Source organism: Aptenodytes patagonicus, chromosome 14, assembly GCF_965638725.1.
Source record: "Aptenodytes patagonicus chromosome 14, bAptPat1.pri.cur, whole genome shotgun sequence".
Lineage (NCBI taxonomy): Eukaryota > Metazoa > Chordata > Aves > Sphenisciformes > Spheniscidae > Aptenodytes > Aptenodytes patagonicus.
In genome coordinates this window covers 16,616,990-16,642,020 of record NC_134962.1, presented here as the reverse complement: position 1 = coordinate 16,642,020, position 25,031 = coordinate 16,616,990, and the positions used below count along the sequence as shown (strand labels likewise).

Here is a 25,031-nt window from a genome sequence, read left to right as displayed (position 1 = left end):
CACACTGCTTTCTCTGCTGCCAAACAGTAGAGTGAAAGCATGGCCACCATCCCCCTTAAGGGTCGGGCCTTCCAGAGGAGAGGACCGACAACAGCGGGCAGGTGTGGATTCGCCACCTTTCCCCCTTCCGAACCAAACCCCAGCCCAGGCCCGGGAGCCTCCCCTCCTTCCTTTCTACGTCTCCCGCCTCACAACACCGCTCCCCCCGGCGGCACAGCCTGCCGGCCGCGGGCCCCGCCACCGCCCGCGGGCCCCTCCCCGCAGCGGCGGCGTGAAGTGAGGACTGCGCGCGCAGGGCAGCCCGCCCACCACCGCCAGGCGGGGCTCCGCCCCTGCCGCCAACAGCCGCCCCCTCCAGGCCCGCGCATGCGCAGTCGGCGGGGCGGAAGGGGCCGCGCCGCCGGAAGCGGCGCCGAGGACCCATGGCGGCGCTGGTGCGGGCCGTGGTGAGTGGCGGCGGCGGCTCGGGGTCGCCTTCTCCGCCCCGGGGCGGCGCAATGCCGAGGGAGCGAGCGGCGTGTGCGGCCGGGCGCGTCCCCGCGAGGTTGTCCCAGCGCCACCCCTGTGGTGCCTGGGCTGTCCCGCCCGGTCCCGCGGGCCTCCCTGCGCGCGGCTTGTCTACGGCGCGGCCTCTCCCCAGGCAACGTGCCGAAGGAAAGGGCTGTTCGGCGGTGTTTGTGAAGCCGTGGGGTGTCTGCGGGGGGGTGCGGCACCCAACGGCTGTTCCCGCCTCCCCATGGCCCCCTCCTCCGGCGGTAGTGTCTGGTGAAGGAGTGGGTCGAGCTTTTCCTTCGGAGTTTGTGTTTACATAAGAATTATGCCAGGCTTTAGTACTCCTGATTGGGGCTCGAGAAATTTTTCTTTTAGTCTGGTACTTCTCTTGTTGCTTTGGGCACAGTGTATGTGCCCTGTGGGGTGGGGACGGCCATTCTTAGAGGCTCCCTTCTCACTTTAGAGGTGCTTGATAGCAAGGATAATATAAAGATTCCAATTTCTGTGTTAAGTAGAAGAGATTGGGTTCCTGTGAATGTGTGAGAGTGGATTACTAATCATGCAACTCCTTTCTTCTTTCTTATGCATTTGTGTTCTTTTTTTCTTTTTATTAGCCTTTAAAGTCTTTGCAGCAGAGTACCAATTTTTAGCATATAGTCTAGAAAAGGGAAGTTTGTGCCTGAGTCTGATACTCTGTCACAACACGAATACAGGGATGGCCAGCGCTGCTAGGTGGAGACAGATTTGTCAGGAAGATGAAAGGCCTTTAGTCAGAGAGCAATACCCACGTAGGAAATTAATCCACTAAGTTCTTGGAACTGATGTCTCAGGGTGTGGTTTTTACAAGCATGGTGAGCCCTGCCCTTTCAGCACTCCAGCTGAAAGCAACTGAGAGCAAACCTGCCTGAGAGCAACTGAAGTGCAATGAGCTTGAGTTCCTGCTTCCTCCTTCCGTTTCTACTCTTTCTCCTTGCTCATGTCTTTGCACTGTTGCCTACCGTTGCCTCCTCCAGCGTTTTTCTTGCCCCTATGCTCCAAATGCTTGAGCAGCAGAACTGTGGCAACATAAAAATAGTTTCCTGCAGTTTTAATGTGTTAAAGAGGCAATCACTAGCAAAAAAGGGAGAGGGAAGCCAGGCAGGAGGGGAGCAAGGGGAGTGGTAGAGAAGCAGTGAGTCACCAGATGGGTTCAGCTGTCTGTGGAGCTGTGCCCCCAGGGTGCGGTTTGCAATGAAACCTGCTTGCAGAAGGTGAAGGACTTGTCTTCTAGGCTTACCTGTCCCTGGGCAACTCCTCTCCCAGCTGCTTCTGGCATTCATATGGCAAAGTAAGCTGATTCAACTTTTCAGCCTGGCCAGAAAAATTTCTCTTTGGAGGGGAGGAGATGTAGTCATTTGCCATTTTTGTAATCTGAATTGCCTTACTTTGTAATCAGAGAAGCACCTGAGCTGTAGTAAGTGGTGGGAGTACACAGTTGGGAGGCAGGGACTTCTGACAGCAGCAACATGCTTCAGCTCAAGCTTTGCTGATCCTTGGCATTTCCCAGTATCTGCTTTTGCATTAGAATGTAATAGTTGCCTAATCGTATGAAAATAAGTCTCCAAACTTTCAGTGTCTCTTCTTTTTACTGGAAATAAGAAAGGAAATTTGTTTTTTCTTCCATCTTCAAGCCTTCTCAGGAGCTCACAGTGTATGATACAGTCCTGATTATTGTCCAAACATATCTGCTCTACTAGTTAATACTGCCATTATGATAAAGCTGTTTTTTACCTAAGAAGAGATATTGATGAATAGTTTGTCTACTACCTAAGGCTTTCCTAATTGTTGCCAGGAGGATTTAGACGACCATAGTGATATTCTTTCATCTGTATCTTGACAAGGCAGCTAGCAGCAGGAGGTGCTTGCGCTGTCTGCAGACTATTCCTGAGTAATCCTGTTCAGTTTATGCTTGGTACATTTTCTTTCAGCCAAATGGAGTAATGAAAGTAGCACTTGTAATTTGAAAGGAAGGTTATGTTCTGCAAACAGTGATGCCAGCTTAGGGAAGATTTCTTAGCTCATCGTGTTCCCTTTTTGTTGCTCTGCTGCTTTCTGCTGTTGTCTTTTTCTTTATTACTTGACTGTTTATCACATCTCACCTTTTAAGTGTGTGTATGCTTATTTTATGTTTTCATATGTCTCTGTCCGGTTTTGTTGCAGTAGTGCTTTTCAACAGCTATAAACCCCAGTATATTCAAGCTCTAGGACATACTGCAACCTAGGCATGTTTTCCTTCTTATTACAAAGAAAAAGCCTCAAAAAAATTCTGTCAGATGCCTTGGAATCTTGTAGTAATTATTTATAAAAAATGGTGAATTTTCTTTCTTACTTAAGCGTTTGTTAAACTGTTTATGTCAGAGCACTGGATTGCCTCAAAAAGTACTTTGTGGTACTCAGCTGAAATGTCTTTTTGGATAGAAATGTATCACTTTCATAATTTTACTTGCTGAGTAGTGATGTTACAGAGGAACAACAGAAACTAAGTAGTCTCGCTACAGTAGAAGTGGGAAGGTGTAGTAGTAGTGAACACTAATCACATTTGTTATGGTAGTGCATATCTCCCCTTGCAGTTTTTAAAAACCCTAATCCATTCCTTTAATAGATTAAAAGTGCAGCTCTGTGAGGAGCTGACAAGGGACAGGCTGAGGAGGCAGTACACTGCACCTGAGGGACAGCAGTGATTGTGCAGGTACAGGGAATGGGGAACAGGAACTCAAGTTGGTTTTGTGTCTGTTCCTCCTAATCTTTGGGCAGATCTGCTAGTCTCATAGTCGTCCTTTCCCTGGGCACCACTAAGAAGAGTTTGACTGCCTGCCCTGTCAGTTATTTATACAAATTGGTAAGATTTCCCTGGAGTCGTCTCTTCTCAAAGCTAAACCTCCTCATATGTTGGATGCTTCAGTCTCTTAATCATCTTTGTGGCTAATTGAAAATAAAGCTATTTTTATTGGAAAAAAGCATATCCATTCTAATAATACATACATTATTTCCGGTATTAATGTAGAACATATATGAAGGAGGCAAATATTGTACTAACTTGAATATTGCAGAAAATGAAAGGTGCAAAGAAAACCCTGCCTCTTTTCCATATTACCTGACATTTTCATTACAGAAAATAATTATCTTCACTGAAATTTATTGGGACAATATACACTTTTGAAATACTAAAATTCTTAGCTGTGCCTGAGTAAAGTAAGACAAAGATGCATAACAGCTGAGACTTGGATGAGGGCTTTTTAGAGATCACTCAGTCAATGGAAGAATGCTTCTTAAGCATTTGAATTTACTGTATAGATATAAAAATTGTGGTGTAGTTTTATGATGTAGACAGCCCACCATTTTCTTTGACTGATATGTTTCTGCCATCAAACTCAGGTTGCATGCTTGTACTGGAAGGCAGTATTTTTTAAAAATCAAAATCTATGCTTCTGTCAAGCACAAGTTGGGAGTTTAGTTTGAGAATTGTTATATAAATGAATAAAACTTGTGGAAGCAGGAGGACAGTTAAACTGTTTCTGAGTATTAGGGTCCTTTTCTTCATTGCTAGTCTCTCTGTTCCAGAGCTGCCAGACTGGAGTAACTCAATGGATAGCAGCATGCAGTGGATTATTACAGACAACCACAGTCCAAGGCCAGTGTAGATGGATGCTCTATGGTATTTTCCAGGTAGGATGTCAGAGTATGTTAAAGTGTGTGTAAAAAAAAAAAAAGAAAAAAAAAAGAAAAAAAAAGAAAAAAAAAGTTTAAATTAGTAAGAAAAAGCAATGGTTTTTAAATAAAGAAGCTTCCAAAAGTGATGTCTTCACTGTCTGTATTGCTGAAATATCAAGGCAACTTAAAAGCTTTCTGCTGCTAAAAGGGTGAGCTCCCACTCTTTATTACACAGTTGTCTTCATTCCAGCTATGTAGTCTTTTAATGGATCCAAATGATCTGTTGTGAGTAGATTAAATGCAGAAGTCCAAATGTAGGTGTCATTTTTCCAAAGCAGCTACTACAAGCTAGTCATGATTGCATGTAATTTCCAGCCCTTTATTTTATAGAATGTCTCCACTGGACAGTAGCTTTGGACTTTCTAGTACTGATGGTATGTTTACCTAGCACAGCACAACATTAAATAGTGTTTCAGTGGAAAGCACTGCTTTGCTGTTTTGCTTCCAGTTCTGTAATAGCATGCATAGTGTCAGATTGTGTCTATCCATAGTAAATTAACTAGAACATCATGTAATAGTTAATAATAGAGCGGTGAAAAATGTGTAGAAAATGGGAATAGATGCAGGCTATCTGAACAGAATTAGAGTATATTTCTTGGTGTTTCCTTCTTGCATACAATGAAATGAGAGGAGGTTAAGCCTCTTCTTTGTCCTCCTGTATATTACAACTTGTATCATAGAGCCATGACTTACAGAATTAGAAACTTACCTGTAAGCTCTTTGGCTTGGATGTCTTTTCTCAGATAGGACCTTCCAGTCCTGGGACAATTGCCTGTGCTTTTGTGACACAACCATACTATTAAAGCACCAGTCCATATCGAGTAGCATACGATATTGAGAGTAGAGAGGGAAATGAGCAGTTGTGAAGTTGGTTGATAGAGTTGGACTTACTCTGAGCCACCAGTAGATTCAGTAGACTTCCTGGGATGACTACTCTGAACAAACCAGCATATTTACTTTGTCTGAATTTATTAATAAACAAGTTACTGCTAATCTGGGTGTGCTGGGAGGCTATGATAGGTGTTCTATTCAGTGTGCAGCTTCCTACCTGGAGATCCCACTCACTCCTACTTGATAGTTTTCTTTATTGTGCAGTAGATCTGTAATACTAATCATGTGCTGTGAAGTTATAGTGGTTGTAGTGATAGCTTTTACCCTGTAATTTGTTTTGCTCAAGTCCTGGCCACAAAGGCAATTGAATGGACTATAAAGTTGTAGATAAAAATAGCATAAACTCTGTTTCTCTGCAAGGCCAGGGAAAAGAATTATTCTTTATTAAGAGACAAAACCCGTAACTGGAAGTAGTATGTGAGAAAATCAAAGCAGATAGCCTGTGGTTTTTGAGTGGAGTGTTCTGCCAGTCCATTCCATCAGTACATTTACAGAACAGTAGAAAATGTGTGCTGCGGAGCATTAAGCATGGACAACCATTTTGTTTGTAACAGTTATGATAATAAATTTGTGCTTTTTGTGATACAAAGTTTTTCAGGATTAGACTGAACTGTAATTGACTTGGAAGCAAACTAAGGGTAATTGGTGTAAAGTTAAGTGTTTACTAGTCAATGGTCTCTTAAGTTGTTTGTTTTCTTTTCTTTTCTTTTATCATTTTTACTAGAGACACAAGGCTGGCCAGTTCCGACTGTCTAAATCCTGTGGTGGATTGATTCAAGCCAATGGAGCCATTACACAGCAAAACAGATCATTTTACAATACAAATAAGGTTAGAAGAATTTGATGTTTTTATTGTTGGAGGGCACATTGTGCTAGGGATTATACAGGTACAGGTAACAAAATACTTTTCAAAACATGTAGGAGATGATTCAACTTTTATATAAAATATTTTAGTATGAACAATGGGTCCAACAATTTGAGAAGTCCTCTCTGTTCCTTTCCAGAAAATGAAGTGCTAGCATAGGAAGGTGCAGTTACAGTTGGGTTATCTGGGGTGAAGGTTCCAATGATAAGCCTGAGGGCTTCTTTCCAATGAGGAAAGAAACTAAGTTAAGGAGAGTAGTTATTGGGATGGGGGGCACATGTTCCTTTCTTACCTTTAAAAAGGGAAACACAGAAATTGCCCATACACATTAGAAGTGACAAGATGTTTCCTGATTGTTTAGCTTGGGCATAATGTGTCATGACAGTTTTGCTATCTGCTAAACACTGAAAATTGTCATGCAATCTACTAATAATGACTAATTATTGTCTAATAATTTATTTACTGTTCATCTGTACTATTTTGTTAATTTATGGCCTCTGCATCTCTTACATTTATTGTCTTTTGTCTTGGAATAGAAGTTTTCTGGAGCATGAATCATCTCCATAAGATTAGTTTAGCACTTAATCCAAGGGAGTCAGCATCTCTCAACTAATAAATATCCTGATCCTGCTCTTGTTAACGCAATGTGAAGAAAATGGCAAAATGGAATGTGTGCGCAAGAAATGAGAGGACAGAAGGAAAAAGAAAGTTAGGGATTGATGGGTAAAACTTGCATAAAAGCAACAATCCCAGTTTACTATCTGCCTAATTGTGTATTTTGCTGGTGTAGAGTTAGAGGTAAATACTAAGAAGTATTTTAAATTGGTTATTTTGACATGGATAGACAAAATGAAGGAAAACAAGGAGCTGTGTAGAAGGAAAGAACCCCTGGCTGCTGTTTGCATCTAGTTCTTAACTAGAGGTTTTCCTTTTCTTAGTCAATTTTTCAGTGTTTTTCAGCTGGTGAGGTAAACCAAACATTTTGCAGACAAAGAGATTGAAGCATACAAAATGGCTTGTACAATTTAACATGGCCAGAGCTAAGAATAGAATCCAGGCTCTCAAACATGGTGCATACCCCTAGTCCCTATGCCTGCCTGTGCCGCCCCTCTTATACCTGCACAAGCATCATTTGCAGAGCAGATCTGGGAGAGCAATGGATGACAAGATGGTAGATCTAACAAGCCAGGAGTGGCATGAAGATCTTCAAGACAGAGGTCAGAGACTTGCTTTTGATGTATTGGAAAAGGCTATGGGAGGGGTACAAAGGTTGAAAGATGAATTGGGAAACTTCCTGGTTAAAATAGCCTTGGTGTAAGAAGCCAGGCAGGATTTATGACCAGAGAGGCAGCAGTTTACAACAGTGTAGGTAAGGTTTCAGGTAGGTTTTTGGACTGCAACCTCATTATTTTGAATAGAGAAATACTTACTCATCTTTGAAATGTGAACTTGATTATGCACTCCTGGTGGGAAAGTGGTTTAGAATCAATGGTGAGCTCTAATTGTTTCATTTTTGTATTTGGTGTCAAAATTAAGAGGATCGTTCGCTTTGAGCACTGAATTTCAGGTATTGAGCAGGCAAGTCAGCCTGAGGTGGCCTTATGTCCCTTTCAGTGTCTTGATGAGCTTGTTTTGAGTGAGTTATAAAACATTTTTGAAGTTTTCTCTATATGTTTTCTAGATCTGATTTTATATATGCTTATAGGACTGTTTAATTGCATTTGGCTGCAGGCCTAGCATTGGCAGGATGAACTGCATGCCTCTATCCATAGGGTGAACCACTGCTTAAATCCTCTCTCCATCTCCTGAGCTAGTCCAGACAGACTTGCAGAAGAATGAAGCAAGAATCATGGCATTTCTTAGAAGATGACTGTTTTCCAGTCAATCATTTTTTTGGTGATGAGCTAACAACAGTTGAATAGAGATAACTTTAGTTTCTAACTTAACTTCCTTGGCATAATGAAAAATCTATACTGAGGGAGACTTCATAATGCATTTGTATATGAGGCATGTAGTAAAATTAATCTGCCTAAATTCACTAGGGTTTTACTATGATTTTAATTCCTTTGAAGGAGATGAAGGTTGTTTTAGTGAGTTTGGTACAGCAATGGTTATTGGGACAGAAGTTCTGCATTGACCATATCCTGTCATTGCCTGGCTGGAGGGGGACTTATGGAGTTATCTTATGATGTAAGGTTAGGTGTCATTTTTAATGTAGAGGAGAAGAGTATTGCGTGGGATAATATTGAAGAGAAGGTACTAAAAATTGGTTTAAATATTCACGTACATGTCTGTAGACTCACTGGGTCCATGACGTGTGGCAGAGGGTGGGAAAGTGCCTTTGTGAACGCTTTTGTTCTGGATGATAATAGGGAACTTGGTGAACAGGTTTAATGGCCAACATTCAAAGCAATGATCTGAGTATTAAAGGAGGTCCTGACAGTGTTACGCTGTCTTACTAGGTGACTGGTAGATACTAAAATGGCACTGAGCATGTTTCTTCCTATTTACCTGCATACTAGGCATGATGGGGTTCAAGACATTAATAGCCATCTATGGATAGTACACAAGTGCAAAGCATTTTATCTCAGATGCTAAAGCTTGTGTGTGGATATAGATAGGGATTGATTATGTCTCAAAGCTACAATTTTTGTCACCTTTACAGTTAGTTTTTAATCAAGTATAGCAACTTGTGCAGGATATGTGTCTGTATTTTAATATGCATTTATTTATCATTCATGCCATTTCAAAAATTACTATACTAGTGCTAGGAAAGCTATAGAGAATACAGTCAGAATGATCAGAAATGTGAAAAGCCTTCAGTATGAGAAGAGGCTATTTTAGGACCCTTCTAAACTAAGGAGAGATAATTGATGGGCATATGTATGACACTGGCCTATAAAAGTCATAAAAGATACTGAAAAAGGGAATAGGAAATGGTTGTTTGCAGCTTCTTACAGGAAAATTGGGAGCATCCAATGAAATGGCAAGGTTGGATTTAAAACAGGCACAAGGGAATTTTTTTTACATAATGAACCTGTGAAGCTCATGTACCACAAGATTTAAGCCCAAGTAAAGACACATCTAGAAAGAATATGGTAATCTAGAATGGGAGCCATATTTTAGAAAGCAGGTTTCTGTACAAACTATTTGAGTCTGAGCTTCTAATGGGATGCTTTTATTAAAATGGTTATGCAATGTTTGCATTCGTAAACAGAAGACGGTCACATAGGAAAAACAGTGTAATATGTTGTAGAGAAGATCTAAATATGTATGTTTTGTTGAACAAAGAAAGTAAACAAAAAACCTAAAATACTCTATTAAACTTGTAGCTTTTCTAACTAAAATGATTTGGCAGATTTAATTGCTAAGACTGAAATATGTGATATTTCAATTTTACAGCATCTTTCTGCAAAAGACTCCTTGCAGCCATCTGAAGAGAAAGTGGGTGCTTTCACAAGGATAATAGAAGCAATGGGTTTCACAGGACCACTGAAGTATAGCAGATGGGTAAAGCATTCATTTAATAATTCTTTTGGTTGTTTGATACTTTCAGAGTTCTAAAAAGCAAACAAAAAAACCCCCACTTCTTTTCTTATGATAGGAGCCGTACTTAATGGAAAAGTTCTAATTATTACACATGTAAATTCTTGGGTTTTGATGTAAGGAATAATAATCTGTAGCTTGAACCTCCCTTGATCTATGCATTGCCATTACTGACATAAGTAGGAATATTGTATTTGGTTTGTAGAGTCTTAAGCCTTCTTGAATTTCTTCAGATACCTTATTTTCACTTCATTTGTGCACCAAAGAACACAAATCTATGTACTATCTAAGTCAAATACCCACATAGACCATCATCTTGTCTCTTAATAACGACCAGTTGCAGTTATCTAGAAAGAATTTAGTTACAGGAAAAGCATATTATGATACTTGTCTCATGTGCTCCTCCAGCCTACAACAGTTGTCTTTTTCAGGACTTCCTGCATGAAAATAGGCATTTTTCTGTAATACCTATTGATGGATTTTTCTTCTATGAATTTGTCCAGTTGCACTTTGAACTCTTGTAAGTTTATAGCATCTGTACCATTCAATATCAGGGAGTTCCATCGCTTGAGTACCCACTGGGGGAAGAAGTACAGTTGTTTTCAGTTGGTGCCTTTTAATTTTGTACTTAAAAAAAAATAAATTGTCGGGTCCTGCACTTTGGCCACAACAACCCCATGCAGCGCTACAGGCTTGGGGAAGAGTGGCTGGAAAGCTGCCTGTCGGAAAAGGACCTGGGGGTGCTGGTTGACAGCCGGCTGAACATGAGCCAGCAGTGTGCCCAGGCAGCCAAGAAGGCCAATGGCATCCTGGCCTGTATCAGAAACAGTGTGGCCAGCAGGAGGAGGGAAGTGATCGTGCCCCTGTACTCGGCACTGGTGAGGCCGCACCTCGAATACTGTGTTCAGTTTTGGGCCCCTCACTACAAGAAGGATGTTGAGGTGCTGGAGCGTGTCCAGAGAAGGGCAACGAGGCTGGTGAGGGGTCTGGAGAGCAAGTCTTCTGAGGAGCGGCTGAGGGCACTGGGGTTGTTTAGTCTGGAGAAGAGGAGGCTGAGGGGAGACCTCATCGCTCTCTACAACTCCCTGAAAGGAGGTTGTAGCGAGGTGGGGTCGGTCTCTTCTCCCAAGTAACTAGCGATAGGACGAGAGGCAATGGCCTCAAGTTGCGCCAGGGGAGGTTTAGATTGGACGTGAGGAAAAATTTCTGTACTGAAAGAGTGGTTAAACACTGGAACAGGCTGCCCAGGGAAGTTGTTGAGTCCCCATCCCTGGAGGTATTTAAAAGACGAGCAGATGAGGCACTTAGGGACATGGTTTAGTGGGTGGTGGTGTTGGGTCGACGGTTGGACTCGATGATCTTAGAGCTCTGTCTTTTCCAACCTTAATGATTCTATGATTCTATGAAATGGTTATTATTGTTTCCTTGGAGTGTATGTTTGCATTCTCCCTTCCACTGATGATTTTATAGACTTATATATTCCATAATATCTTAGTCTTTCTCTGGACTGAGGAGACTTAGTCTAACTTGTTTCTGTTATTGAGGCTCTTTCATGTTTTGATTTTTGTTGCCCATCTCTGAACCTCTTTCAGTGTTCTGTATTTCTGTGACAGGAGGGTCTCCCAAACGGACAGTAGTGAGATATGTTATGATTGCTGTTTGAGTTGCTGTTCAGTAGTAGCTGAATAGGGCAGAGTCACAAATGGGTCCTCCTCTTTCGTGTTTTTTAAACAGTCCTTTCATAAAGCTTTATAAAGTTAACATTGACTAAATGAGAGCAGTTCTGTAAGAGACACCTTCAGTTCCTTATGCAGAAGGAAAAAGAGATGAAATTCATAATTTCTTTGCTCTGAACTAGGACACAGTATAAAAGAGCGAGAGGAAAAGGCAGCTTGAAGGAAGGGCTGAACCCAACTGTGCAGGAATTAAAACATATAAAGTGCTTTGAATATCTGCAAGGCAGAGTGGACCTCCTCCGAGACTGATCTGACTGTTGCTGATTGCATCTCGCTCCTCAGAAAGAAAATATAAGGAAAAGATAACTAGAGGGTTAGGTATTTTGGTTAAAATCAGTTGTTTTTAATCAGGTGATGCTAAACCTCATGAGAGAGTAGTTTCTCCCATGTGCTTGTGTACATATTGTTGTAATAAAGATTCTTATTAGCTCTAAGTGTTGATTCAGAGTTCTCCTTAATTAAACTCTTTACTGCCTGCTTTTGGCTAGGGAACTTGGGTTTGGAGAGAGTTATTTTGTGGTTAGGGCCCAAGAGACCTGAGTTCATTTTTGGCCTTGCCAGTGCTCTCTATGAGATCTTAGGGAAGTTTCTTAATATTTCTCTGCTTTTTTCCATTTTCTTCTCCCTTCCCCCACACCTCTTCTACACCCTGAAAACTTCCATGATTAAATTTCACCAGTTTCTCCTGTGTAACCTGCCTTATTTAAGGGCTGGATTGCAGGGACTGTTCTTTACAATATGTTTTTAATGTCTAGTAATGCCTGGTCTGGGGCAATGGCTTTCACCAGGGAGATCTCTACTCCCAGGCCAAGCAGCATTTCCTTTAAAAAGGAAACTTTCAGAACTCCAGTAAGCAGTGTAAATTATTTTACTGCAAGAAGTTTAGATGTATACTTGATTTTTGACAGAAGCCTGAGATTATTGAATAAGAAAAATAATGGCTCGTGTGTTTCCACAGCAGGAGATCAGTTGCAACTTCCTTATTTTTCTTTTGGTTGGAGGAGACACAAATAATTACTTCGGTAATTTGAAGTGCCATTTGACAGGCATAGGGCTCATCTCTGTAGTATAGTGAGCACTGAGATGATCCCTAGTGTATGTCACTAAAAATAAAAAACCAAAAAATGCAAAACAACCCAAATCCAGTGCTGCTTTCTGGCTTAGGTAGGGGAGTGGGCTCTGGAGTTTTCAAATTTTTTTATTTTTCTCCCCTTGATGTTAGTAAACAGGAATGGCTGACCTCTCTTCTCTTTAAGATCTTAGCTATCGGTTATTGTGCTCTTTGAAGCTTCAGCACATGTATCTTTGTTACAGGTGATGCACTGAAGGTGTTTCTGGTGCAATGGCAGGCCAAGAACAAAATCAGAAGTGCCAAAGCACCTGAGTATACCTCATGTCATTCATCATTTGGGATTCCTTTCTCGCTTGTGAAGCTTAGTTGGTCAATTTTCATTTTTGTAGGAAAAGAGATATTTTTAGGACATGTATGTCACTTTAATATTTAAAACTTAAATTATACAAAACACTTTGAGTGGTATACATCAGTTAAAATTATTGGAGGAAACCAGGAATTGTGAATTGGGATCTTTGGAGTCTCTGTAAGGAAAGCCATTTCATTTATTTTTCTGTAATGACAGTATTATATTAAATTAGATTTGGAAGGGTATTCAAGAAGCCATTTAATCTTTTTTTTGCCTCAAGGCAAGACTGATTATACTTGTGTCATTTCTGGGAGATATAATAGTTTAATGTGCTCCTGAAAATCTCAAGTGATTGTGCTTCTCAAAAGAAGTCTTTTCAGACAATAATAGTGTATGTATTTAACAAAACCAATAGTGTTCACTAGCTCTCATGATGAATACTTTAAGTATTGTCTTTTCTTTTTCTTTAGAAAATTAAGGTAGCAGCTTTGCGCATGTACACATGCTGTGTGGAGAAAACCGACTACGAGGAATTTTTTAACAGTAAGTAATGGACTTGATGGTATTTGGAGTACTGCCCTGGTGAGAGAACTTCTGATGAAAATTCTTTAGATATATTTATACCAATAAATATGACAGCAAAAAGACTTGTCAGACCCTGGCAGTGCATGGTCAACTAGAAGCTGAGTGTACTACAGCATTCCCTTAAGCTCTGAAGTGGCAAGGGTTCAAGGGCAGACTCTGGAGCCTGGGATTGTTAAATTTTGCCCACTGTGATGGAGAACAAGAACAAGGGTGGGATAGGTAAAACCCAGAATATCCTGGACTTTGAAGGATATTGCCTTTTTTATTACCGGGGTGGGATAAACTAAGAATCCAGATCTCTCTTCCCTTTTTACTGTGGTCAGATGGTCTCTGTGTCCTACTCTGTCCTATGACCAGTTGTGAGAAGGTCCAGTATAACCGGGATCCAGGTATGAGAACCATCCCCCTCCACTGATGCACAGCTTTTTTTTATGATACAGGGTCAGTTAGATCACAGGGTCCTACCTGTCTCTCTTCCTCATGGCTGGGACAGGTTTGGCTAGAACTTAAGAGACTTTCTACATTTTACTGACCGTGACAGCATTACACCAGGACACATCTCTTGACTGGGTAGAGAGTATGACTAGAACGAAGACACAAGTCCCTCCTTTAAGTATATAGGAATAATATTGGCTTGAACTGGGATGGCTTTTCCATGTTGCACATGGTTTTTTATCTATTAGCTAAAAAGTCTGTTGCTGCTTTTATTAGTATCATGTCTGGCTGGTGAATGGGGAAGATGTGTTTTTGAGACTTACGTAAGCTTCAACAATATTTTATTCTTATGTGAATTATTTCCTATGTCAGTGTGATTTAGCTGGTAGTAAACCCATTGCCTTGATCTGGCCTGTCACCTGAGTTGCTGAGCTTACCAAATGCTTTCTTACAGCTTTATGATGCACCAGCACAGGTTGGGGCTGCTGCTGCCGCCTCCTGAGAGATCAGCTGAAGGGACATCTTTGTGTGTTCATCTAGTGCAGAGCTTATTGAGGGTGGTTTGGTACATGGTGTTGCTGCTGCAAGATTTTCCGATGGCTTTCAGAAGGTTTTCCAAAACTGTGATGTGGTTTCAGCGGTTGCAGGAGTGAGAGAACTCTGTGAGCAGTAGGATTCATCATTAGTCATGAAAAAATTAGAACCTCATTTTTCCTGTGCACACACCTCTCTCCAGCTGTGTGCCCTCTCAGGCTTTCTCAGATAAGTTCTCTTCTGTTTGTCATATTTGCCTCTCAAACAGAGGCTTTGCTGTTTTTAGCTGGTGTTTCACTATCTGTGCTTAACAGGTTAATTGTACAAAGATATATAAATGTTGCCCTAGATTAAAATTTAAAGGAATTTCAAAACATGTCTGTGAAAAAGATACTGGCACAGATTTTCAGGCTCAATACTGAGTAAAATGACTCAGTTGTATTCTTGATATTGTCTTACTGTTTTAAAGAGGAAATTCCCAGAGCTCCCCCTCACTTTAAACATATCACAAACAGCAGGCAGCCTGTCCTTCAAGTTTCACCATTTTCTCCAGAATGTCCTTGTTGCTCCTTTTGTCTTTTTGCTCTGTAGTACAAGTTATAGCCAGTTCATCTCTGAATTTACACCCAGGGAAACCTATGCTTGCATTGACTTGAGACCATTGTTACGTAAGGAACAAGATAGTTTGTTTTGCCGAGATTGACAGTGCGTGATGCACCCATCGGTGTTATAAGAACGCCTGTGGTGTTGGGGTCTATGGTTGTGGTTCCAAAGAAATTGTTGCTTTCATATAAAAACAGATAGAAGTTGTTTATGTTACTTCTATCTACTTACAGCTGCAGCTGTTTGGGGAATTAGCTCTAAATTTAACAGGCATGTGATCCATGTTTAAAAAGTAGTTCCCCTAAAATGCAGACTGTATGGGGTGGGCAGGAACCTTTTAAATTGATTTTGCCAATGAAGAAGCTTTAGGCTGTGGTTCCATGGGTAGCTGAGTCAAAATAGTGGCCAAAGGGAAAAGGCTCACTTCTCAGTCTTCCTCTGCCTGTGTTCTGGACTGGACAATTACCATGTCCTCCGGTGAGCTGTTTAGGTCACTGAAAGAAAACAGCACAGTTTTTTACACTTACTGTTTTGCTGTGTTAGTGAATTAATGTGGCACATGGAAAGGTCTGATGGACAGCAGCTGTGACATAAAGTAGGTGGTGAGGAGTACAAGATTAAGAGGGGGAAACATAGCATGAAGCAAGATATCCAACTTTCAGTTCAATTCACCATGTCTTCATCAAACTAGGTCAGTCAGGAGCTGTTTTTTTCTGTTCTGAATTGCTCCTTTTTCAAATAAAGATGGGCATCGCTTAAGCCAGGACTGCAGCTCACTCCCAAAAGAGCAGCCTGGGGGACTAGTAGGAACAGGAAGCAACTAACTCTTAACTCTTTCCCTTGATGATGCAGCAAGCACAGGTGTGCCTGAGACTATGCTGATGTGGGTGCTGCACACCCACATGGTGAATTGCACTGCTTAGGAACCCTAAGAGTAGTAATGGTGCTGCGTGGGACCCAGCTCAGGTCTGCTTGAGCCGAAGCTGACTGTATGTAGACCTAGTGGTGTATTTATGCTTTGCTGCCCCCAGCACTTCTGGCTCTAGTTGCATGGTGTTGAGATATCCAAGTGAACTGCATAGTCAGCTCTGGTCTCTGGAGAGCTTATGAGCTTTTTCTCTGCCATTTGTGAGTTGTTAGCCTACTGAGCTGGACTTGAAAACCATACATCCATGCGTGTGTAAAACCATTTGTGGGCTCATTAACCCTGTGTGATCAGAACCAGTTCTTCATAGAGCCTTCTTTAGTGTTTCTGGATGTGCTTTTGTGATGTGGTTATGTTGTGGCATGAATAACAACTGCAATGTGACCTTGTGGAACTTGGATTGGTATGTGGATTTTGTCAAATAGTTCTCTGACAGAGGTGACATAGAGTGTAAAGACTGGATAGTATGGTGTTGAGGACTAGGACAATGATAGCGTTTCATGTCTCATGGTCTATCTTGCTATCTCAGTGCATTTCTGCTGATACCTGGTGAAATTTCTGAGACTTTGTTATGCAGTATGAGCCCTGTGAACTGCCTTTCTCTGTATTATGCCTTAGAACAGCAGTTCCCAAAATAGGGACTATGGATATGCAAGTCATGAGGCCACTGTAGTATATAAAGGAGGCGTTTTAATTGACTCTAGTATTATACTGCAGTTAACTTTATTATACCTGCCATTCTGTTGTCTCTTTGTTTTGTGATCATCCATGGACAAAACTTTGGGAACTCCGCTTTAGAGCCTGTGTCCCAAATGTCTGTACTGTTCTGCTTATATGGGAAGTGGAGCTGTTTTAGGACTTCAGCTGTTTCCTGTTTAAAGGAGAGCAGAGAGGTAGTAGAGGGAATAGCAAGATTGCTGGTGCCAGGCTTTCTGTGCACAAAGCTTGCAGAGCTTAGGTGGTTCTAACAAAATGAAGGAGGTAGCCACCAGTGAGGAGAGTGTTTCATGCCTAACCTTATACTTGAAAGGTCAGAAGAGCTTTTAGGATCAGGTAGGTGATACTGAGAGCTGAGCTGAAGTTTGTCTGATGAACATGGAGTGTAGGGTTACTGTGAATTCATCTTGAACTGTTAATACTGTTAATTGCTCCACTGTCATGCAGCTGCAGTAGTAAAGAGCTGGCCCTGTCAAAACAGCCTTTCAGATGTCTCCTAGTGGGGCTACCGAGCAGCTCGAAAGGGCTGGAGTTTACCTACAGGACTCTGGATTCTTCTGTCTCCCTTAGCCCATCAGGTGCCTTATAGACACTTGCTGCTATCTGTTATGCTCAGGGGAACGCTGACATAGTGCACCTGTTTTTTTGCAGGGTGTGGGGATATTATCCCATTGCGTCCTTCCTAAAATTGTGGTAGTGGCAAAGATGATCTATCATGAAAGAAAGTCCACGTTCAAGTTTTGCATCCCTTACCTGATGAATTTTAAGTGCAGAATATGACTGGAGGAAGAGGTATGTCCTCATAATACTGAGCATTCATGTCTCTAATTGTACACAGACATGTGGACAGGATGTGTTCTGTGGGCAGAATAGATTTATTCCCCAGCTGATAATAATCACAGTAATTTCATAGGTAGCTTTACCATCAGACATTTTTTCTGTATCTAACTGTATTCTGAAGGGAGTAATTTTCTGTTTAATTATAGGATGGATCTTTCTCCCCAGTTAGTTTCCCTGAATAAGATGTTCCAAAAGACCAAATTTTAGAATTGCACTCCTTTTTAAAAGCTGATATCTGAGGGCAAGCTTGTTGCTTTAAAGGAGCCATCCTTCCTTTAAATTTATGATGTAGACAGTCCTAATATAGAAGTTAAAAAATGAATTATAAAAATAGAAGTGCAACACTTGGAAAGTTAGAGAAAAAATTCTTCCCTCCTGGGTACTGAATAGGTCTTCAAAAACTTTCCATATTTCCAGTGCTAGAGGTATGAGCTTTGCTTTTCCACTGAAGAGTGATTTCTGTGGTGGGAGACTGATAAATGGTAACTTCTACTTCAGAAACTTCTGTCTGTTGAACTAAGTGTTTTACTCTGAATCTTGCTTGTGGAACCTTCATTTAATGAAATGGTTTGATTAATGCAAGCTTTGTGTACTCTTGCCCTGGTTAGAGATGCCTTGGCATGCCTTTAGGTCAAAGGAGTCATTTCTAGGCACATGAACTATTTCTAATAGGAGTGAGAGAGCCAAAAGGGGTGAAGGGTGAGGGAAACTTGTGTTTAATATCCAAACATAGACTGTTAGTGTCTTTACACTGTCTTGGAGGTGGCATAGGTGATGTATGGGCACTGATGCTGAAGCTTGGCACCTCCTAAGCACTGATGGAGTCAACTCTCTGAGGAGGGAGGAATAGTGATTATTTGCTTGGTTCTTCTGGTGGTTGCCTGACCGTAGCTGGCATATAAAAAGGAAGAGGCAGTGAAAAGTATTGCTTCATGATCCAGGTGAATCTCCTTGGTAATACTTGAGAACCAAGAAGTATAGGAGTCAGGAAGGAATATATTCAACACAGAAAAGATAAAGTTGACTTCCTTGGGGCACATCTGACTGGAGAGTCCATTTCCGAATGCTCTCTGGCCTTCTTACAGCTAGGTTTGAAGAGTCCAGATGACAAGACCAAGTGCTAGGTAGGCCAAGGTGACTGTGTCGGATCCTTCTCATTAGGTACTCCTCTTAAAAACTTCTCCAGGAAACAGATGTAGAGGTGACTTCCTAGGAGGAAGGTTTAAGATTGATGGGAACTGAAGGACTTAATGCGCGCATAACCTGTAGGTCCATGCTTTTCAAGCATGAGGAAGAGGAATATGGTTTCTGTGCCACATAGCCTAAATCTTCAGCCTCACATCCTAATGGCACATGCAGATCCATAGTGTGAACATGCATATGGACACACCATCTCTGGGAAACCCAGTGGCTATTGGAGTAGAGCTAAATCTGGAAACAGAAATTGTTTCTATGGTTGGTTGTTGGGTTTAATCCTAATGTAGAATGGCTAGAGGCAAGGTACGTTCAGGGTGCTGTGGGCTGCACAGCCGTGTAGTAAATCTGAACAATGGAGTTGGAGCAAAGACTCAGCTAGCACAGTATCCTGTCCCTGGCAGGAGGCAACAGCACATGTTAAAGGAAGGTGTAAGAATGGAGCAAAGCATCTGTTGATACTTTCCTGTTATTCTTTACTGCTTTGGGACCTCCTGAGCTAGAAGCCACGTGTTTGTCTAATTCTCCATTTTGGATTTCCCCCCTTCCCGCCCTGTAAATGTTATCTAAGTGAGTTCTAAACACATGAAATCTTTTGGAATCTACAGCATCCTGTGGCTGGCTGCATGTTCTAGAGTTTAAGCACAAGTGTGACAGTAAATGATGTTTGTTTCTGATATGTATATACCATTTAGGGCCAGAAATTAAATTACTAAAATGTATTTAGATTTTGGTGTAATGAATTTGTTAGGTGCAAAACGTGATGAAATTCATATTAATTGCTTAGTTTTGTTTTTGTGTTGTTTTTTTTTCCCCCTCCCATCAAGGGTGCCAAATGCCTGATACTTTGAATTCATGGTTTCTAGTAGCACAGCTTCATGTCTGGTAAGTGAAAAGTAAAATAGTAATATAACTATTTTCAGGAAATAGAGTGATATGTACCTTAATGTGAGAAAAAGTAGGCTCCATGGTTAGTTATGGTAGTGGTTATATTCAATTTAGTAATTACTGAATGTTAGCAGTTTTCTACTAAAGAACAAAAAGTCCCATAGAGAAGCTAACATCTTTTACATCTCTAAATTCCTCAGTAGTGGAATGATCTTTGCCATGAGTTTTCTAAAAGCCTATATGGAAAGCTCTTACTTGGGTGTTTTAGGATAAGTTTAAATTTATGTAAAAGTGGTTTAAATTGGGAGAATTTGTGGTGATTGAAGTTGTCGCTCGTCAGAAGCATTTAACAAATTATAGCATTGGCATTTATTCTTGTACCTCTGAAACATACATGCAGGTTGGTGAATGCCAGCATGGCTACGTGTAAAAATATTTCACACCTTAAACATTAAGTTTTTTCCTTTTTTCATTTGTGAAAATAGTAGCCAAAAAAATCAGGTTTTCATCTAGCATTACATACTTGTAAAGGTCAGAGGGATGCACAAAGGAGTACAGTAATTTTTAAGTGCCAGATCTTTCAGGACACTGAAGTCCATAGACTTACGTTCAGCTATCCAAAGGCTGAAAGGAAGTTTGTACTGAAATAGCTGCACTTAAGCATAGGCCCCTTATTTCCTTGCCTCCTTTTTTTTTCCCCTTCCCTCCTTCTAATTTCCTGTCTCCTCAATATATTGAAAGATGGGGCAACTCATTTCACTAAAGAATGAATAAATTAGCAGAACCATTGAAATTATCAGTTATTGAAATCAGCAGAACCATTGAAATTATCAGTTATTAAAATCAGTGGAATCAAGTAAGGAAGACCCTTGAGATGTGCAGTTTATTTATTTCTTACTGTTCCCTGTGGAAAAAAGGCTTTAAAAATTGATAAGCTAATCATTCATATCGATATTTGGAAAACTACTGCAATAAATACTCAAAACCAAACTGTAAGTGTCTGGGGAAAAACAAAGAGGGGTAACATGAATCTGCAAAGAACACACTTTTTTCCACATCATCTTGATTTCGTATTGACAGAAAAATGTACTCTGTGATACACAGCATCAAATTCAAGATACATAGTCTTCTTTCATGACAGACATAAAAATAAACAAGGGGACTATGATAGAGATGAAACTAGTATGGAATAGACACAAAAATTCTGAGATCAAAGCTACATTGGAGAAGGCCAAGAGTTGCCACACTTTGAGCCAGTGATGTTAAGGAGACATTTAATGAGGGAAATTGAAGTACTCAAGTTATGGTGGACAGGTTGACAGCAATATACTACACAAGCAGGAAGGAACCAAATCCCTCTACTTGGTATGACAGCGATGAAAATTCGAGTGTGGATGTTAGCACTAAAGGTTAATTTTTCTAAGGTTTATGTGCCTGGCTCCTCTGTGTTCCTGGCAGCTTGACCTAAGGAGCGCTGTCATTCTGGACCACAAATGAGAGATCCAGTTTGATATTCCAGGATGCAGAGAAGCCCGTGATATGCCTGTTCATCTACCTGGGTCACTGGGAAATGCTGCAGGCTTTGCTTGGGATTAGTTCAGTGACCAGGATCCTGCCATGACATAATTTTGCTTTCACAGTCATGTTTGTTGTTGTGTTCTCTCTGATTCTCTTTTTTCAATCAGTTTGACCTCAGTAAAGTGGGAGCAGAACATTATTGATTCTGCTAGCTCTGGCAACATCAAGGACATCCTACCTTTGCCTGAAGGCTCCAATACCTCTGTCTTTCCTGCTGGACCTTTGCCTGAGAGGCTAGAAACCTTCCTGATCTGGTGGCCAGCAACCTGACCATGTAGATTCTGTTTACCATCTGTTAAAACGTTCCTGTTCCCCCTTGCGATGCAATCTAGATCACTTTCTGGTGTACTTAATTCTTCCCTCTTCTTCAGTTTTAGTTTCAACTGATTTAGAGTGTCTTCTGGAGCTGGAGAAGATGACAGTTTTTCCTAGTTTGGTAAACCCTGCCTCCTTTCTTGCTGTTGTCATTGCCCATCATGTTCTAGTCAACTGCGTTTCGATTCTTTTTGTATCCCACCTTTTATAGACTTAAGGTGCTTGTCAGAGCATACATTCTTGTGTTACAGATTCTGGTGGGTCCTCTGTTTGAATCTCTGGCTCTTGTTTCTTGTCTGTGAATAGAGCTGTCCTACTTACCTCCAGTCAGAAAGGGGGGAAATTCAGGTGCTCTGCTTCTGCTAACTTCTTTCAAGATAATGTTCCTTTAGATACACTCCAGTGCCTTCCAATGCAGTGCTAAAACTATACTTTAGAAAATCAACCTATCAATATTCTTTCCTGCATGTCATGTTTTTATAGGCCGTTTCTGTTACTTCACACCTTTGATGTCAGGAAGACTCTTTCTTTATATTTAGAAGTCCACACCTTTTAGAAAATCTTAAGCTGTTCATTTCCACTGCTGGGTTTGCCTTTTCCCAAGCAGTGGCAGTCTAAATGGAGTATTGGCTGTGTCCAGAGCTGTTACGAAACTGCCAAAGAGATGACTTTGGTGACTGTACTAAGAAATGTCTTGGTGCAGGATGTATCATACCTAGAGCTCCCTTCATATTTTCACCACACCAAGTACGGTGACATCTCTAAAGTATTTAGGATCAAAATAGAGTGGTGCTACAATTCCTGTTCTGAAAGACTCAGATCTGTTGCAAGAATTCATCTGAGCATTATTTTTCATAAGGAAATCTGCACTTGAGAAAGTGTTGATCAGTCTGAGAGAGTCCAGAGAAGAAGAACCACCAAGTTTGTAGAAAACAGTTCCTGCAGGAAAAGATTTCTCAGATTTGCATGGAGAAGACTGAGGATACCATACCATTTTGAAATGTGCTGCTTCAGAAGAAAGGGAATAAACTGTGTTTCGTGGTAGAGAGGGCAGGGAGAAAGGGGTCTAAATTACATCAGAGGTGTCTTGCTTGAGAGAGGTTTTAAGAACAAGTTTATCTGGAAGGTCGTAGGCATTTAGTTGATCCTGCCCTAACAGGAGGGAATGGGCTACGTGGCCTAAGCAAAGGCACCAGGGGAGAGGAAGACTGCACAGCCAGGCTCAGTTCTTTTAGCTTGTGCCCCAGCAAAGATGTGTACATGGCTGTAAATACAGTAGTTGGTGAACTTGCTAGGCTGGGGCACCGGATAACATGCAAACCTAATCAGGAAAAGTTCAGAATTCTCCTTGTTACCATTATTCATAGAAGTGTATGTCACAACATATAGCTGATGACAAAGTCGATTCAGGAGCTTGCGTCTCCTGTCCCCCCTGTTGCTGGCCATTTGTGAATGGGTTAAACAGAATAAAGCCTTCCAAAATTGCTGTTGACACTTGTGGTGTTAAGCCAGAGTAATTTCTCGGAACAAGTATAACAGCCCCAGAAATAGTTGCTCTGGAGCAACTGAGGAAGCGGGAACAAGTGGCGAAGTGCAGGGTATAGCAGGAAGCTCTGAGTGGGCTTTGCCCTTAGAAGTATAATGCATTATCACACCTTGATTGCATGGCACTGAGCCACCTCACAACAGTCGACAGGGTGGTGTTGACTACTGCTTCTGGTGTTCAAGCCAGTCTGTTGGCACTTTGGGAATACTGACAGAAGGTGTTGTAGCTGAGGCTGTTGTGGGAACCTGCTACACCTCATCTAAGATGGGTTGAGTTGTAGGTGCTCCTGTTCCTTTTCAGGCATCCTTTCATATAATTTTCTTCTAACATAATCTCTCTGCATAACTTAAATACAGTATAAATTATCCAACCCAACCAATGTCAGGTAGACGGCTTTCTAAAGATAGCTTGGACTAATTTTGCTTTCATGGTTTGACAAAGATGAGTCAGTATTTGACTAAACTACAGAACAGATTCTGTAGTGAAACGATAAAATGCTTCACACTGTGTTGATCTAGTTAGAAGGTTTATAGTCTTTAAAGAGTCTGTCTTTTAAACCTCAGATGGCAGGTGTAGTAACAAACTACCAAATTTTCAAATAAACTGCAAAATTCCATGATCTCACTCGTGGTGCTGCAGAACAGCTCTGTGACAGCACTATGCATCCAAACACAGAGCTGCCTTTTAGGCTTTGTGGGTAGCAGGTTTTACTCTGAACACCACTCCAGTCCTGCTCATCAGTGACCAATTGTTAGCTGTTGGTCTGTGCACTGCTCTCTCCTCCTGCTTCACCACCACTGAAGGCAGACTGGATAGGAACCAGTATTTGTGCTCAGGAGGAGGTTTTCTTGCCAAGCCACTCTTTTTTTTTTTTAATTATTTTTTTAACTTTTTAATTTTTTTTATTTTTACTCCTGAGCTTGCGTATTCAGCAAGAGAAGTATAAAAATGCTTTTCTTAGCCCAAAGTTAGTCTTTTAAACTGAGTCTTTTTCTCTTTGACTCGTTAAGAGTGGGTAAAAATTTGGGATACAGTAACTCTTATTAATTAACTTTTTCATACAGCTCGATTATGCAAATGCGTAAGAGGAGCAAAGGTTTTGAAACTGGTGGAAGAAAGACACAAGTTTTAAGCTCTTTGTGCATTTGTTTTGTGGAAGGACTGGTAACTAGACAGCTGTTCTCTGAGTTCTGGACCATTGTTTTAGCAGAAAGCTTTGTCATCTTTCTGTAAGCAAGATGAGGATTCATTTCTTGATACTGTCTTAATTGCATTTGTTTGCTGGGACAGTGGTGCTGTTAGATACTGAGTCGTCACTGCCACAATATAAACCTTGGGAATCCTTACACAGCTCTGTTTCCTGGTACAGAAATTGCCAGTCTTCCCAACATTCCCTTTGCTGACTGCTGCCCTTCCCCTTCTCTACCAACCCTCTACCCAGATTCTCAGTCACTCCACCCTTTGATCATTGGTCTACTTGTCATGCCTCCGTCCCTCTCTCCAGTCTTTTGACCACATTCCACCTGGCTTGTGTTGGAGCCCGAGCTGTCTCTTGTATGCGAGTGTCACTTTCAGAAGCTCCCCATCTAGAAATCAGATTCTGGTCCATGGACTTTTCTTCTTTCCATTTTGGTGTCTCAGTTGAATGGCCCTTGTATGGGACTTAAATGTATGGTTCTAATCAGAAAAAAGAACATAGGACTAATGCAGGGTTTTGTTACCTTCAGTTTGTTTTGTCTCTGTGACTCATCGCTAGCAATAAGTTTTGCTTCCTTTGCAGGTTAAAAAAATCTTTACTAATCAGTAGACAAGATAGAATCCATCATAAAGATTGGCATCTGTCCTTTTACAGGTCAGCTCAACAGACAAGCTTCAAATGTTTGATTCTCCCTGTTGAGCTGGCATTTGCAGATCACCAAATACTATTAATGCCTGTAGGGAGGCACAGATCTTATGTCCACTGAAGAAATTAACAGATTAAAAAAAATCATCATTTTTACTTCTTAACTCTTGTGGCACATTCACTATTGTTAGTACGCAACTGCTTCAAAGTGGCATCCAACAGCTCTGCTCTGTTGCTTTTACATAAGCTGGGAGAAGAATTTCCTGTGAGCAGTTTCCCACCTGTAGCGTGTCTATGCAAAGCAGTGACTTCTTTCAGCTCCAGTAA

General features: G+C 41.2%; 1 protein-coding gene across 2 annotated transcripts in view; it reads left to right on the top strand.

The window, feature by feature from the left end:
* The first annotated feature begins 391 nt into the window (after positions 1 to 391).
* UQCC1 (ubiquinol-cytochrome c reductase complex assembly factor 1) overlaps positions 392 to 25,031 on the top strand; it is a 49,671-nt gene continuing 25,031 nt past the window's right edge. The window contains exons 1-6 of one of the 2 annotated variants that reach the window (XM_076351806.1): positions 392 to 446; positions 4,093 to 4,197; positions 5,858 to 5,962; positions 9,401 to 9,508; positions 13,172 to 13,244; positions 19,362 to 19,419. In XM_076351806.1, coding sequence (XP_076207921.1) covers positions 423 to 446; positions 4,093 to 4,197; positions 5,858 to 5,962; positions 9,401 to 9,508; positions 13,172 to 13,244; positions 19,362 to 19,419 — 473 coding nt within the window. In that variant the 5' untranslated portion in view covers positions 392 to 422. The remainder of the gene's footprint in view (positions 447 to 4,092; positions 4,198 to 5,857; positions 5,963 to 9,400; positions 9,509 to 13,171; positions 13,245 to 19,361; positions 19,420 to 25,031) is intronic. The other variant, XM_076351807.1, reaches the window with a different exon arrangement.